Source organism: Typopeltis vanoorti, chromosome 21 (assembly GCF_054136105.1).
Source record: "Typopeltis vanoorti isolate ZY-2024b chromosome 21, IOZ_Tvanoo_1.0, whole genome shotgun sequence".
Classification (NCBI taxonomy): Eukaryota; Metazoa; Arthropoda; class Arachnida; order Uropygi; family Thelyphonidae; genus Typopeltis; species Typopeltis vanoorti.
In genome coordinates, this window is record NC_143569.1 from 43,532,928 (window position 1) to 43,550,774 (window position 17,847).

General features: G+C 36.3%; 1 protein-coding gene across 1 annotated transcript in view; it reads left to right on the forward strand.

Annotated features, from left to right (window-relative positions):
* The first annotated feature begins 694 nt into the window (after positions 1–694).
* The window catches only part of LOC150094798 (cilia- and flagella-associated protein 300-like), a 45,688-nt gene continuing 28,535 nt past the window's right edge, over positions 695–17,847 (forward strand). The window contains exons 1-3 of the mRNA XM_090411665.1: positions 695–816; positions 2,244–2,325; positions 5,373–5,612. Coding sequence (XP_090267791.1) covers positions 695–816; positions 2,244–2,325; positions 5,373–5,612 — 444 coding nt within the window. The remainder of the gene's footprint in view (positions 817–2,243; positions 2,326–5,372; positions 5,613–17,847) is intronic.

Genomic DNA, 17,847 nt, shown 5'->3' on the forward strand with positions numbered 1-17,847 from the left:
AAACATTGCTCTATAAACATTTTCGATGGAATGGAAAAATCTACAGACAACTTTCGGACCTTGCGTTGGGAAGCCTCTATCTCCTCCCTGTGCGGAATTATTCAGGGAAAAGTTCAAAATTACATCTTATTACATACAAATCCTAAACCGCCAATTTGGTGGAGATATGTTGAAGACATATCCATAATATGGAAACACAGTGTAGCAAATACAAATGTAATCAAACAATTAATAAGGAACCTATTAATTGTTTGATTTTATAGCATCCATAAACTCGTTTCACCATAAAATCAAATTTACCTTAGAACTTGAGAATGAAGGAAAATTACCTTTTCTGGACATTTAAATTACGAAACAAGCAGACGAAAGCATTTCTCTCAATGTGTACCGTAAACAGACTCACACAGGTCGTTATCTGCATTTCTGCAAAAATGAAAACGTTTTTCGTTCAACTCCAACTTTATCCGTAATTTTTTTTCTTTTTTCTTTTCTTTTTTTATTATTATTCATTTTTATTTTATTTTTTTTTTTGCGAATTCCAAGTTAAAATGCTGTAGGTTATATTTTGGCGCAATGAAGGCTATTTATAAAAGAAAAAAAATTGCATATTATAAAAATTAAATAAATGTGTATTTTTGACAGTCTACAGTAACCTGTGGATGACAGAGTTGCTATAGAAACCAAACAAACAAATATGGCTTTCCAGTTCTTACAAGAGCTTAGTGAAAATCGGCCCATTTTCACATTCTCGTACCTCGGCAAGAAAGTATTCGAAACGCTGGAAGAGAGAACATTTGATGAGCTTCTAAAGAAGTGGTAGCTTTTGTTTTATTTCTGATTTTATCTTTTTTAGCATTCCAGTGCAGAAATGTGTGTGTGTGTGAAATAAACTGACTGATTAAAAAAAAAAAAACATTAATTAAATAATTTATTATAACTCCTTGTAATGTCACTATTCCTGTTTCATTCTCAAACTTGTGAAAAAGGAATTCTAATATAATAAAAATGATAAATCATTTTTAAAGGATTTTTATATATTTACTTATTTTCATTTATACTTTTAATTTTCATTTATTTTCTGGAAAGATCAATCTATCCCCATGGGAACAAAGTTGAAGATATTTTGGATGCAGTTGTTTTTCCAACAGCAATTTATGGATGTGAGACTTGGAACCTAAAGAAGTCAGATAAGAAAAAGATAGCTACTTTTGAAATTTGGTATTACTGAAGGCTGTTGAGGACAGTGGCGCACCCAGATGGGGGGGGGGGGGGAAGGTGACCTGCCCCCTCCCCCAAAGAAAAAGGGAAAAAAAACACTAGAAAATTTTCCAAAAATCTTTTCCTAATTAAAATTCCTTTTTTTTATTTATGTTGTGTCATGTCTTCTATTTCTATACTAATTATGAATTAGCAATCATTGCAGATGCTTGGTCATAGGTTGTATGTGATGCATATTGTGTATTCTCAAATCATCTACTTAACTCGGACCCCACCCCCCTCAAGATTGAATCCTGAGTGCGCTATTGGTTGAGGATATCATATACTGAAGGGCATACAAATGAATGGTGTTAGAAAAGATCAGTAGAACTTTAAGGCTCGTTAAGGATATTGACAGAAGAAAGTTAAAATACTTTGGACACATTGATAGGATGAGAGGAGGACTTCTCAGAACAGTAATAGAAGGTAAAGTTTCTGGAAAAAAAGGACGGGGATAGACTGTCAATGAGATGGATGGATAGTGCATGTGGAGTGACTGATCTTCAGAGAGTTGAAGCCTCGAGAAAAGCATACAACAGGACTACTTGGCAAGGATTGGTGTGGTACATCACTGAGCATTGGAGTGACCATACGGCATCTGTGGATGTCCAATGAACAGATGATGTGATGACACTTATTCTTATTGTGTAGATAGGTTTAAAAACCTTCTGGATCATGTTCCAGAAACTTTTTCAAGCCACTTCAGGCACCCACTTCAGGTAAACAGGGTGGTGATCTTCCACTGAAAACAATTACTAACACATCCATGTGCATGGCAAGATTCAAACCTCCAGCCTATTGGTTGGTAAACAGATACTTTAACCAGGTTGGCAAAAGGTTTTCAAAAATGTTGAATAAATACTGTTATATGTTATAAAATATGTTATATAAATGTTGTTATATGTTATAAAATCTGTTGCTCACATGCTTTTATATTATATTTGATATTTTATTATATTCAGTATTAATAGTTTTTGATTTTTAAGGGCAATAAAAGGAGGATTAAGTCTTCAAATATTTGAGTATGACCAACCATACACTACTTTGCTTAAGAATGATTTTACATCTGTAAGTACAGAATTTTATACTAGAAATAAATAAGCAAATGTGTCTCTGAAATGTTTAAAATTATTAAATTTTCTGTATACTAGAATTTACCTAGTTTATAGATATCGAGAAGTTCAAAAAGTTTGTTGTTCCTCCTTCTCTGCACATGCATGCATGTGCACACACACACACACACACATTCACATCTATCATATATTTTTATTATTATACTCTTGGAAAATCCTTATCCTTTAGAGGATGAGTTAAGGAAAGCCAAACTTTGCACATGAAATGGCCTGCCCTCTCAATAGAGAAAGATTGGTACCCCATTGATTACAAGGGTGCATATTTCAAACTGGTACATTATGTTGTATAAATAGCTCATTCTATAAAATATTAAAGTTTTAACTGAAGGATCCAGGATATGAATTCTGCTTGAACATAATTTTTTTTTTTTTTAATGGAGTAAGGTTTCTGCAGGGCTCAGTACTTGGACCATTATCACACATTCTTTATGTCACTGATTTTGTGAATGGATTGCAAGTTCAGTTGTTTACTGATGATATATGTGAAGCTGAGAAGGATTTTTAGAAATGATACGAATATAGTTTTTTCCAGAGGATTTGAATAGGCTGGCAAAGCAAGTAAATAGTGGAGATATCAATTTAATATAGTTAAGGTTTTGAACTTTTGGAGTGGCAGATAGAAGGCCAAGTATTCTTTTAGTGGAACTACAGTATATCATCAGATGTAATGGAAGAGGTAAGGATCTTGATATAATGCTAGGGGGGGAGGGGGGAATGAATCAGGAGACACACTGCAGTGATGAAGACAACTCATCACTAATAACAAATATTAAATTAATAAATAATAATAATAACAATGCAGAAAATTTCTGTATTGTTATTAGTATTATTCCAGATTTCCAGTGGGTCATAAGACTCATTGTTGGAGGTCCACCTTGGCCAACACAAATTCTGTTATACCATTTCTTAACTGACACACTAGCTGCACTTTCACCACTCTCTCAGGCAATACATTCCATGGTTTTGCCACTCTCCATACAGAAAACTTATTTCTTATCGGCTTACTTGCCTTCCTTTCACAACTTTCAGGGATGGCTGCTTGTCTTTGTACCTTCTCCTTGTTCTAACATACGAAAATCTTCCCATTGTTAATATGATAAATACCTCGGCCTGGTGGGTTGAGTAGTTAGGGCATGACATGACCTCAACAGTATTCCCCACATGCCACTACTTGGACTCCTTCTCCAGGCATGATCCAACAGAGTATGTAACAGTGAGATTATTCACCAGTTGAACAGGATGTTTCCTATCTTGTTACTGACAGGTTCAAGCCCATGCACAAACTGGCAGCTGGTCTGTGGCACCGCCACCATGGACAGTTATAGGTCTCTAAATATGTTCATCATTGCTTTGAAGGGTATCACTTACACTGAATGGAGAAGAGGGGGTGGACAAACTGGGATCCTTGCTCTGGTGACCAAATATATGGCTTGCCACCTCAGACCTCCAGTAAGCCAGGAGAGGTGGTATTTCACTGAGTGATGAAAGACATCTACCACCTGGTGTCTAGTTGGCAGTTCCTCCAACTAGGAAGGTATCTCTTTGTAGCAGGAATCGATGTTTTGCCAGAGTTCCTTTTGTGACCACGGGAAAGCAGCGTTGACTTGACAGGGAGAGGCTGTATGTTGTGCATCCTTGCCAATTAGTGACCCTATTTGCTCACCAAATAAGTTATATGAATTATTTACATGAAAACATATTTAACATAAATATTACAAAGGTAATATTTATTTGATTATAAGGCCATATATTTCGGTCTGAAACTTACAAACCATCTTCATTGAAACTGTAAGTTTCAGACCGAAATATATGGCCTTATAATCAAATGAATATTTCCTTTGCAGAGTCTGTGTAGCTCAGTGGATGTGGCGTTTGCACACCATGACACTTGACTGCACAAAGGAAGACTTTGTTTCGAATCTAGTCAGCAACTAGAGGAAATTTTAGCCTTTTTTCAACTAATTCCTGAGTTAGTCGATCTCTGTCACAATGTGACAGAGATCAACTCAACAAGTGCCGAGATGGCAGCACTTGTTGAGCCTTCTCTTCGCTGCATGCTGCTTAATTACTGATAGCCTTGGGACAGCTATCTCTGATTGGGTACCAGCAGATATTGAACTGCCCACTCAGTCTCCAAAAATTAGATATGGCTAAAACAGCCTCGCCTACTCCCTAGATGGGAATAAAAAGGTGTTAGCTGTAGCTATTTCCTTTGCCTTGTGTTTTCATGTAAATAATTCATATAACTATGGCACAAATTTCTCTAAAAGAAAGGGTCTAATAAGTTGTTGAATAGCAAGCTATAATATAAATACAAATGTAGAAGTTTATTAAAATTTCTCATGTTGTATTTGCATTATAGTTTACTTATATACTTAATATACTTATTACTTAATTATAACAAATGTTATATACCAGCCAATTTAAATCAAAATTGAACTGTGCAATAAATTCATTCAACCAGAGTGCTGCATGCTTTTATATGTATGTGAAAAACAGGTGAATCAGTTAACTGATTTACACTCTTTCGACTGAAAGCTACAGTTGACGCTCACTACAGTAAGTATTAGTAGTTCCATAAGTAATGCTAAGCTAAAGGAAATTCACTGTAGCAAACTAACCACTATAACAAATTATTCCTATGGTCCCTATGAGTTTGCTGTAGTACGAGTTGATTGTATTACTATTATTACTTGTATGTAGTATTTAGAAATCCTTTCACCTTGTAGATTATAATTATTTACCTAAAGAACTTACATGCATTGCTGTTGAATCATACAGTCCAAGATTTCATGGCTTTCTTGGAAGGCAGTAATGTAAAGTTCAAAGTACTGTAATAACCTGCTATTAGATCCATTAGATCACTGTTTCAATGATAGATTTTTTATCGCACTGCTGATTCACTCTAGTATGAAAATGTTTTGTTGTATTGCTAAGCATCATCAAATTTGAAAAGCTTTTTTTTTTTTTTTTTTTTTTTAGTGTTTCATGAATGATCCTGTGGTATTAAGCAACCTACAAATTTTATCATCATCTAACACATGGGGTTCTATAGGTATTTCTCCAACTAAAGTGGTTGCTGAAGATGTACCATGTACATTGGTATCCATGGATTTTTTTGATCGCCTTTATAATGAAGACATTGTACAAAAAAATGGAAGTATTAAGAAGTGCTTTGATGACTACTGTGAGAATATTGTTATTGCTGATGAGTTACGAAAGGTAAATTCAACATCAAATACTGCATTGTCAATTTTGTTATTAAAAGTTTATTTTCAGATAACATTTTTCAATAATTAAGATTCACACTTCTATTATCATTTATTTATGCATATATGTATTTTTCTAATAATCAGTTACATGTAAAATGGTGATCTTTTTCCCAATAAATTCTAACTGTTATTATTATTATTATCCTCAGACCGCCATGGAGTCGAAGACTCATTATGGGAGGTCCCTATTAAAAATTACCACACATATGCCATTAAAGTTCAGAGTTATCTGTTACATGAACTAAAACCTGTATAATATGCATCAGTTGCAATAATATGCAGCCAGAGATAAAAATATTTGTAAATATATTCCAGGCAGAGTTGTAAAAAAATGTCAGCTTTCCTGAAGAATTTTAATTCACCTTTTCCTTTACCCAGAACATAATTAAATACAGTGCCTAGTGGAATAGGCATGTTAGGATAATTGATATCCTCCTGAATGCAACAATCTTCTATAGCATCAGTCACCATCTTATGGTTATTAATTTCTGAGGAGGAGGGGAAGCTCTTACTCGTGACAAGTTTTCTATCATTCAGGATGGCAGCAAGCCAGACGGAATTACTAGATTTCCAGATCAAAAAGCAATACATTATAGCTTTGAAGTGGGGGAGGATTATTATTCCCCCCAATAAATATTATTATTTATATTCATAAGAAAAACTATGTTGGAAGTTTTTTTTCATTTGGTTAGACTATAAATTATATATTTAGTTTAATCCTTTATCCAAGTGTAAGCAAACAATGTTTGCACCTGAAGGATCTTCAGGACTGGGGCAACTCGTAGCAAAGGTGGACAAAGCTTCACATCACTTGCCTTAGTGTCCCATAATGCCAAGCACATCTCCTTGCAGACATGTATAATGCTATGCATTATGGGAGGGGTCACTACCCAGACCAGTTTCGATCTTTATTGAATGTTCAAGTACAGGTCAAACTCAAAAAAAAAAAAAAGTGTTGTTCCCCTCAGTAACATGCTCACCCAGCCACTGAGAAGAACTCTCAGCATTGGCTCTACCTCGTGGCAGGCTCACCCACCACTGAGCAGAGCTACTCATTTGCTCATATGTCATCTGAGGTGTAACATCAAAAGCCGTGCCTCAGTTAACTTCATGGGCTACAGCATTGCCATTCATTACTCTCCCACCAAGGACCTGGGTGACAGCAACAGCCGAGCCTCAGTTAAAACTTCATGGGCTACAGCATTACCATTCATCACCCAAGCTTCCAACCAGTTTCGACCTTTATTGAGGTCTTGTCAGCGGGAGCCAGACCCAGAGGTGTACCAAGGTTGAAGCAATGCAGAAGTCATATTTACCAATACGAGTTGCCAAAAGGTGTCACACCTTATTATTAAATTACTCTGGATTAGAGAAAGATGTTGGAAATTTTTTTCCATTTGGCTAGACTATAAATTATATATTTAGTTTAATCCTTTATCTAAGTGTAAGCAAACAATGTTTGCACCTGAAGTATCTTCAGGACTGGGGAAACTCGTAGCAAAGGTGGACAAAGCTTCACATCACTTGCCTTAGTATCCCATAATGCAAAGCACATTTCCTTGCAGACATGTATAATGCTATGCATTATGGGAAAGGTCACTACTCAGACCAGTTTCTACTTTATTGAGGTCTCTTTAGTGGGAGCCAGACCCAGAGGTGTATGAGTTGCCAAAAGGTGTTACACCTTATTATTAAATTGTTGGAAATATTTTTCCACTTGGTTAGACTATTTAATATGGTTATGTAATATGGTTAGACTATTTAATAATAAGGTGTGACACCTTTTGGCAACTCATATAGGTAAATATGACTTCTGCATTGCTTCAACCTTGGTACACCTCTAGGTCTGGCTCCCACTGAGGAGACCTCAGTAAAGGTCGAAACCAGTCTGGATAGTGACCCTTCCCATAATGCATAGCATTATACATGTCTGCAAGTAAATGTGCTTTGCATTATGGGATACTAAGGTAAGTGATGTGAAGCTTTGTCCACCTTTGCTACGAGTTTCCTCAGTCCTGAAGATACTTCGGGCGCAAACTTTGTTTGCTTACACTTAAATAAAGGATTAAACTAAATATATAATTTATAGTCTAACCAAGTGGAAAAAAATTTCCAACATCTCTAATCCTCTAATCCAGAGTAATTTAATAATAAGGTGTGACACCTTTTGGCAACTCGTATTGGTAAATATGACTTCTGCATTGCTTCAACCTTGGTACACCTCTGGATCTGGCTCCCACTGAACAGACCTCAATAAAGGTCGAAACCAGTTGGAAGCTTGGGTGATGAATGGTAATGCTGTAGTCCATGAAGTTTTAACTGGGGCTCGGCTGTTGCTGTCAACCAGGTCCTGGGTAGGGGGGAGTAATGAATGGCAATGCTGTAGCTCATGAAGTTAACTGAGGCACGGCTGTTGCTGCTGCTGTTACCCCTCAGGTGAGATATGAGCAAATGAGCGGCTCTACTTGGTGATGGGGTGAGCCTGCCACGGTGTAGAGCCAACCAGTGAAAGTTCTTCTCAGTGGCAGGGTGAGCCTGTTACTGAGGGAAACAACACTAAGTTCTTGGAGTTTGACCTGTTCTTAAACATTCAATAAAGGTCAAAACCAGTCTGGGTAGTGACCCTTCCCATAATGCATAGCATTATACATGTCTGCAAGTAAATGTGCTTTGCATTATGGGATACTAAGGCAAGTGATGTGAAGCTTTGTCCACCTTTGCTACAAGTTGCCCCAGTCCTGAAGATACTTCAGGTGCAAATTTTGTTTGCTTACACTTGGATAAAGGATTAAACTAAATAAAAAATTTATAAGAAAAACTAGTTATTGCATTAAATGTTTCCTTCTTGTAACACACATACATCAATTGCAAAGAAAACAAATGATTAATTTTTGAACAAATGTTCAAAACAAATGTTGAATAAGGAATCACTACTTATACCAAATGCATCATTCTCTCTGTAGATTTAATGAGAACACGTTGAGAGCCAAATTTGTATGGGTCACCATTTGATCATATTACTGTCCTACAGATACTGTATGCCCACAGATACGAGATCCTTCGACACTTCTGTGCATGTCAAAAGAAGGAGAATCCATTCTGATAATAGAGTAATCAATTTGTCTCGTAGAATGAATTGTTTATTATTACACATCAGAAAATTAACTTTTCTTTTATGAACATTGTAGTTTTTAAAGTGTAACTATTTTGCTTGTATAACAGTTGGAAAATTTTACATATAAAGCACATGATTTTGCGTGTTGGTGACCAATTCATACATCAGCTTATTTCTTTTCCCCTCCTTCAACATGAATTGACTCTTCTTGGCAAGTTTCCAGACTAGGGTCTCGAATCTTTGGTCAGACAATACTTCCATTTCTTTCTTCCTCCATACACTGTTAATCATTTATAACTGTACTCAGTGAATTATGTACTTAGGATCTCCACTAAAATTTGTCAGTGCATCTTTAACTTTGACTTCAATATTTCCTATTTTAGGTGAAAAATTAGACAAACACTAATACATGGATACAGTACATATCGAAAACAACTCTGATTTCAAGTGTTGTGATAATGACTGATGTCATTATCACAATAGTTGAACTCTGATTGGCAAAAATGTACTATTTTTATCATTATCTCCAGTTAATGCCTTAATTGTCAACAGAACAGTTAATCCCGTCTTGCATGATATGTGTATCTGGAAGGTGGGCATGTTCTTAGGCATATTTGTTTGTTTTGCAGGTGGGGAAACCTGCAAAACAAACTCCTGAGTTTTGAGGAGGGCAAACTCTAGTATCTCCATTAGACTGAACTAACTTATCTTCAGTTGAATTCTTACAAATTGTCCTTGAATTTTAGTCTCTCTCTCTCTCTTTCTCTCTCTCTCTTCTGTCTTTCACTACAGTCAATAATCCTTGATCTTGAGTTGTGTTGTTATGCAGTATTTTATTACCACCTATAAGGACATTTGCCATAAGACTCTGAAATTAAGAAAAATATTTCCATAATAGTTTCTTACTAATAAACATAACCAAAGAAATTAATGATTTTAAAACAGCATCAAAGGAGTTTAAGATTGTTTGTAAATTCCATATAAGACAGATTTATCAGCAGTGTAACAGTAACTCATTTGATGCCATCTTAGCAATTCCTCCTCCTATTTCAATCAAATTAAACAGCTATTTCTGTTGCTGGTTTATTCAAAGCAAAATTACGGACATCACTGAGCAATTTTAGTCAGTGCCAGACTTGTGCACAACTGAGCTATAGATCTGGACCTCAAAGTATGACTGGCGCCAAAAAAAAACAAATTTATTTCTAGTCTTATTGGAACTTGATGATAAATAAAGAAGACAATAAAAAATTGTTTAGAAATATGAACATTTTCATTCAAATATAACTAGCAACTGTAATACTCTTTATTGATGTACTATTATCAATAAATGTTTTTCGATCAGTTTTTTTTCCAGATTTTTCCACTGAATATCCAAGGTTTGGTTCTCCTTTTCATACTCTTTCATCCTTTTTATACAATAATAGGTATATACTTCAGTCTATAGTTCACCTCTGAAAGCTGCCCAACTTTGATACATTTTAAAACTTTCATACATATTTTACTTTCCAGTATTCGTTTTTATCCTGCTCAAAACTGAATCGTGATCCCTTCCTATTTCAAATCCCTTGTATGCTCTTAAATCTTGAACCAGTGTGAAACTCTGTCAATAAGACATTTCTTGTGTATTCTTTCCATATGAATTTAGGCACATCTTTATGTTGGACATTGCTGTTATTAATGACTAGTCTATGTCCAAAACAGAAATCCAACAGGTGCTTAGCATTATTATTAGTTTTTCTCCTTTCTCCTAATTTTTCTTAAAAAATTTCTATGTCTGGAATTTGCATCTTACTCTCTTGTTTTGATCTCTGACAAGAACCAGCTTTTTACTTTATTTTTCTTTATATCAGCTACATTCTCTAATAACTCAAAAAAATACTTATACTTCTTTCTGTGGGAACTTGGGAACAAATAAATCTCACTTGTCCAATTTCATATTTGAAATTGCCTCCTATTTAAGATCTTTATTTTTGTGTTTAGTGTTAAAAATTATAGATTATTCATTTTTTCTTCAACCATGATTGCTGATTCTTATAGCTAATATTTAGCAATATCTTGCCTGTTAACATATTACCTGCAACACACCAGTTATATTAACATGATATTTATCAAATTCTTCGCCTAGTTCCACTTCTTATTCACTGATGCTTCTTTTGTTGGTGGTGCCTATTCTCATTTCTGCTGAAGTTGAGTTTGTTTTGGCAGCTGATTTTTTCTCTGTTTGCCTTGGTTTCATGATGAAAACTGTGGGGGCCCCTTGTTTAACTGAGAAGTACCCAGTCAGCTTGATATTTAAGCTAGTGGTGTGTTGCAGGGTTCTGCTCTTGGACCACTACTGTTTAATTTGTTAACCATATAGAAAAGGATCTGAGAGGAACTATTGAGTTATTTGCTGATGATGCAAAATTGGGTAGAGCAATAGTTAATACAGACAATGTCAAAATTTTGCAGGATGATTTGGATAGATTTGTAGACTGGGCAAAGGAAAATGGTCAGTTTAATGTGGCAAAGTGTGAGGTTATGCATTTTGGAGTGAAAAGATTACCAACTGTATACCACATTGATGAAGCCAGAGACCTGGAAGTGTTAGTGGATAGGGAGTTAAAGTTTAGTGGGTACTGTTAAATATTTACTCTGTGCTATTGTTATATAGTTATGACTTTTCCTAAATTAATTTACCTCTCTACACTAACTACAAGACTTGCAGAATCTCCCTGACTCTAATATCTGTATCACTTCTTACGTGTTCATTCTATAAGGAAAGCAAATTCTATATATCTAGCCGATTCCTAATTTTACTCACGTGCTTACCCTGAAAAAGTCTCCCTGAATAAGAGTCCCCTCTATTCTAAGATATTGGCTGGCGCAGCTTTAAAAAAATAAATTTGTCAATATCTGAAGAGGAGACGGTTATTCCTTGCTAAAAGAAACGAATCCTCTAATTTCTTTCTGGGACCATCTCCTCTTCAGATATTGACAAATTTATTTTTTTAAAGCTGCACCAGCCAATATCTTAGAATAGAGGGGACTCTTATTCAGGGAGACTTTTCCAGACTTTTGGTGCACATAGGTGAATAAATTTAGTGCTTAAACTCATAAATTAAATGCTTTACTGTGGCTAAGTAAATTCTGGTTTGCAGTCGTAACCTCTATAACAACATGTTATACCTTTCTTTCAATCCCCCCCCCTTCCCCTGCTATGGTTCAGATTAATGAGTGGTAGTTTTGATTCATATCACAGGCAAACTCAGGTATAGAAGAAAAATCATATTTATTGGAATCTAAAGACATATACACTTAGACCAATCTCACTTTCAATTAGTTCAATGACATGCTAAATCAAACTGATTAATACTGTAATGCATGAACAATAAATCCTTCTTTTAAGTTAGAGATTAAACACACATAATATACACATTATACACTTCTAATCAATTTTCTACCTACTATGTTAGTCTTGCGCATTAAGCTAGTCACAATTTGTCTTATGGACATTAGCCAGTGCTAAATAATCACTTAAAGTTCTTAAATACTGTCCATACTTGATTATTATACTACAATGATCTTTCCCTTTTTCCGACTGGGTAATTATACAACAAAATCTGTACTTTACCATTTTTTGGGGCAGGATCTCCAGGTCCGTCTGAACTGTCCTTCTTTGTTTGGATTACCTCTCGATACTTCCATAAGCCTGCATCCACGTGATGGGTCAATATGGTCATCAGATTAAGCTATGCTCTGCACCTGGCATTTTTTCCTCGTCTATTCTCGATCTGTTTTGGGCCATCCTTGTTTCTACAGGATACATCCACGATATTATTCCGTCGGAACTTTCAGCGAAGGAGTGAAGACAGCATATGCCGACATCTCATGCTTTAGTACTGCAGAAATTCAGACATCGAAGGGAAAAGCGCACCATCCGATATCATACTATTGTCAAGAAACGCCATCAGGAACTTCCGGTCCATGGGAGAAGTCGAATCATCATCCAGCAAAATAGGCAAAAAAAGCCTTGAGAAAGGGGTGCAAACCCTTTTTATTCTCCGTTCACTTCCCTCTTTTTAGCACCCTGTTACTAGCTGAGATAGTGCCCTCTTACTTTCTGCAATCTTTTCCCCCGCTACTTTCTTTGTCCACGGGGATCTCTAGCAGCGTCTTCCGGGAAACGAATGTGCGTCGCTTTCCAAGATTGCCAATGCCTCAGGCCTGCCCATGACCTTTGGACTATTGTTTACATCTAATTTACCCATTCATTGTATACATGATGCATTCATATAATACTAATTTATACATAAAGTTCTTTACATGGTATTACAATTCTACTAAAAGGAGGTATTTCTATTTCTATTTACAGTTAGTACTTTATTTCTTCTGCTCGAGTACAAGTTTTTTTTCTCAGCTGATTTTTCTGACTTGTTAAATCCCGAATGAATTGTTTCCTTTTAAAAGTTCCTCATTCAGGATGTAACAGTACATAGCAAAAAGTGGCCAAAGCAGCTCATCAGATCATGTGGTTACTGAAGAACACTTTGACAAGCAGGTTATTGTTCCTCTTTATCGAGCCTTATGCCCAGATCTTCACCAAAGTTTCTTAGTGATGAGGAGAGATGGAGAGAATCCAGAGGCGAGTGACCAAGATGAAAGCAGGTCTATGGAATGAACATTATGAGAACAGGTTGAAAATTTGTGGGTTACAGAAACTGGTTGATAGGCAGAAAAGGGGTGATATGATTGAGACATACAAATTCCTGAGGGGTTTTTACAAGATTAATTAAGAGGAACTTTTTCAGAACAGGTGTATTGGTGGGAGAACTAGGGGAAATCCATGGAAACTGAGCAAGAGTGTAGTTAGCAAGGGTGTTAGATCTAGATTTTTTGCTTGGAAAGTAGTGAATGAGTGAAATAGGTTGCCAGAGTCTGTTATGGGTGCCATGACTGTGAATGAGTTCAAAGCAAAGTATGACAGATACTGCACAAATGCTGGATAGTTCTTGACATGATGTTTAGGGGACTCTCTCAGTGAGTCTAAGGACTCCTCAGAGTTGCCCATAATAATAATAATAATATTTCATTATGTACCATAATTTTTGTTTGCGGTTTAAGCCAATATAGGATACAGTTTGGTTGGTTATGTCCCAACTTTCCACCTATCCTCATTTATTCACTATCTGGGTCAGTACTTTATAACAAGGTGCATTACATGATGGTTCAAATTGAATATTCAGTCAGAAGCTTTAGTCAGCTCTTCGTATTCCTTACAAGTGATATATAGGTGTTCTCCCAGTTATCCAGCTTTGACTTTAAGTAATCCTTTTAATGTGTCTGTCTCTGGTAATCATAACTCAATAGAAAATAAAAAAAGAAGATTCAAAATGTGGCATTAGCTTCAAGTTAACCATAATAAATACAGTGCTGAATATAATCACAGTCAGAGGGGTTAGGAAGTTTTTAGAGAAGAAATCACTGGCTTGTTTGATTGAATGAATAGTGTGCATACTTTCAAATCAACAGGCTATGTTTAAATCCAATAATTGGCATAAATGCTTGTGATTATATGTGCATGGGGATGAATTTTGTTGTCCAATGCAAGATCACTGTTCTGCTTATGCTTCTGGGACCAAATATGGAACTTTTGTTCCATGTTTGGTATCAGAGCAAGGTTTCTGGATTATGTAAAAAAAAAAAATGAAATGAAATAAAAAAATAAAACCTTAGTCTACTCACAACACTGATGTACTTTAGGTTTACAGCTTTTCCATGGATAGGAATTACAAAAAAAAAAAAAAAAAAAAGCAAGTGTCTGTGATGCCTTTCTCTTATTTATTTAATAGTTAATATTTTGGGATAAAAAAGATAAGCTGTGTATTATATTCATGCAAGAAACTGATGAGGAAACGATTTAGATGTGATGGGAGACAAGGAGTTGAAGTTCACAGAACAGTGGAAAAATTGCAAAAGTACCTCAAAGGGTCACTTGGATTTCAAAAACTATGATGAGAAATAGAAATAAGTAAGTTATTATTCCTTTTTATAAGACTCTGATACAATCTACATCTGGACTACTGTGCACAGATTTCATTCCTTGTTTTTTTAGAAATGAGGAAGTAGTGGAGAAGATTCAGAAGGTAGATGACAAAGATGTTGACAGCTCTGTGGAATTGTATCTATCAGGATAGAAATTTTGTAACCAATAAGTTTGTAGCTTACAAAATTGGATCAATAGGCAGAAAAGAGGGAATCTGATAGAAACATATGAGTTACTAAGGGAATTTGTAAAATCTTATTATTATTATTATTATTATTAACATTTGACCTTCATGGAGTCAGAGACTCATTGTGGGAGGCATACAATGCTCATCCAACTGCATCTTAAACTGATTCAATATGTCCACATCCACAACACACTCAGGTAATGCATTCCGCTCACCAGCCACCCTCCATGCAAAGAACCTGCTTATCACTCCTTTGCTCACACCCTCCTTATACAGTTTCCAGCAATGGCCTCTCGTTCTACTCCCCCTCTCCTATTCTATGAAAAATTTCTTCCATGTCTACCTGATAACAACCCCAGACCAGTTATATGTCACAATCATATCTCCCCACACTTCCTCCTATTCACAAGGCTCTGCAACTTACATTCTCTCAATCTGTTCTCGTACACCACATTCAAAAGATCACTGACTTTGTGAATTTTCTCTGTACCCTTTCCAACATATCCTCATCACCATGAAAACCACACAACCAAATCTGTGCGCAATAATCCATATGAGGCCTGATTAAGGCCTTATACAATGGAATCATAACCTCTCTATTTCTGCATGTCAGAGTTCTCCGTCATTGCTATTATTCGATGTGACGTGTTCACAACTTGTGCAATGTTGTCCTTGAATTTCAGGTCCTTGTCCACCATCACTCCTAGATCTCTCATCTCCTCTACTTCTGTTAAAGTTTCCCCACCAAGTGTATACTTTGCATCCCATCGTTGCTTACCAAATCTCAAACCCTTACACTTGGCAACATTGAACTGACAGTTCCATTTACCTGTCCATTCATGCAATCTATTCAAGTCCTCTTGTAAGGCATTAACATCAGCCTGACTGTGCATTGCTCTCCCCAGTTTTGCATCATCCGCAAACAGCTGGATATATCACTAGTTAAACTCGACCCAATATCATTAACATACAAACTGAACAACAATGGATGGCCCCAAAACTGATCCCTGCGGCACACCACTGGTGACTTTTCTCTTTCGTGATACTGCACTCCCATATGCAACTTTCTGATACCTATCTGACAGCCAATCATTGATCCAACACAGAAGTCTGTTATCCAATCCCATCTATTTCAATTTATTTAAGAGCTTGTCATGTGGCAGTCTATCAAAAGCCTTTGCAAAATCCAAGTACACCACTATATATGTATCTCCCTTGTCCAAGGTATTTGTCACCTTGTTATGGTACATAAGTTAGTGAAACATGATTTCCTCTTAACAAACCCATGCTGATAACCACAGAGAATACTGCTGTTATCACCTCATTTCTGTATCCTACTTCTCAGCAATCTCTCCAGGACCTTCACCACAACTCCAGATATACAGACCGGCCTATAATCCGCAGCTACAGCCTTATCACCGCCTTTATGCAGTGGAACAATTTTTACCCTCTTTCCACTCCTTTGGAACCTGTGCTGTTGCAAAACTCTTATTAAACAGACATGCCAGTTCCCTGGAACAGTCCCTTAAGATGCTCTTCTTAAGATGCTTAAGCTATCCTCTCCTATGTCCTCTACACTTAAGTTCCTCATGATTCCATCCTGATCAGGATGAAACACCCTTATAAACTGATCACTGAATACCTCAACAATGTCGTCTGCAGCAGTTACCTTCTACCACTTTCATCCCTTAACTTCATCTTTCCATGATCAGTCTTCCTTCTACTTGCCACATATCTAAAAAAACTCTCTAGGGTTTTTCTTTCCTTCTACTTGCCGCATATCTAAAAAACTCTCTAGGGTTTTTCTTAGCCTGATTTGCCAGTTTCTGCTCATACTCTACTTTTGTTTTCATTACTAACTGAGTCACTCTGGCTTGTTCTTTATATTCTTCATGTGACTGATTACCGTTATTCATCTTGTACTTTCCCCAAAGTACTTGCTTTTTCCAGATTTCATGCTTAAGCTCCACATTCATCCATTTTACACCTACCTTATTGAGCCTTTTGGCCTTTGGGATACATTCGTACATTGATGCTGTTATGTATTTCTTTGTAAGTTCTTATGCAGCATTTATTTCCTTACCGCTGAACTCCTCGTTCCATGTTATAGCTCAAAGTTGTCTCCTAAGTTTGTCATAATCACCAGCCTTATAATTCCCCATACATATATCCTTTCCTCGCAAAAGTCTGCATATGACTAGCCACAACACAGGTGATTACTTCATGATCACTTTCACCAACTGGAGGAAAATGCGAAACCTTTGTCACTATTACATCCCCTGATGAAATTATGAGATCTAGAACTCTTGATCCTTGCGTGCCTTTCTTTACATGCTGCCTGAGATAGTTATCTCTCAAGAACTCAAGAAATTCATTTTCCTTATTCCCAAATGCTATCTCTTCATTCCAATCTATACCACCATAATAATTACCCTTCCTTTGTTCAATAATCCAAGTTGTTTATACATTTCTTCATCACCACCTTCCACATTCCCAGGCCTATAGCAACATCCACCTAAATATGTCTTCCTCTCAACCTCCACGTTACACCACACTGCCTCATAACCATTGCCACTATTTCCCCTTTCATGTCTACCTTATGTGGACTTAATTCACCTGCTATCATCAGCAGCACTCCCCCCTCCCTTCCTGCCTGTTCTATCCTCACGAAAAATACTGTACCCTTCCATTTCTCTTCCTGTTAATATCATCCTCATTCAACCATGTTTCACTTATTCCGATGATTTGGGGATGATTAAACTCAATCACTGAAACCATTTCATCCCCTTTATTTCTGATACTTCTGGCATTTGTAAACAAACATAACAGTTCATTTTTAGGTCTATAGCCAGTCC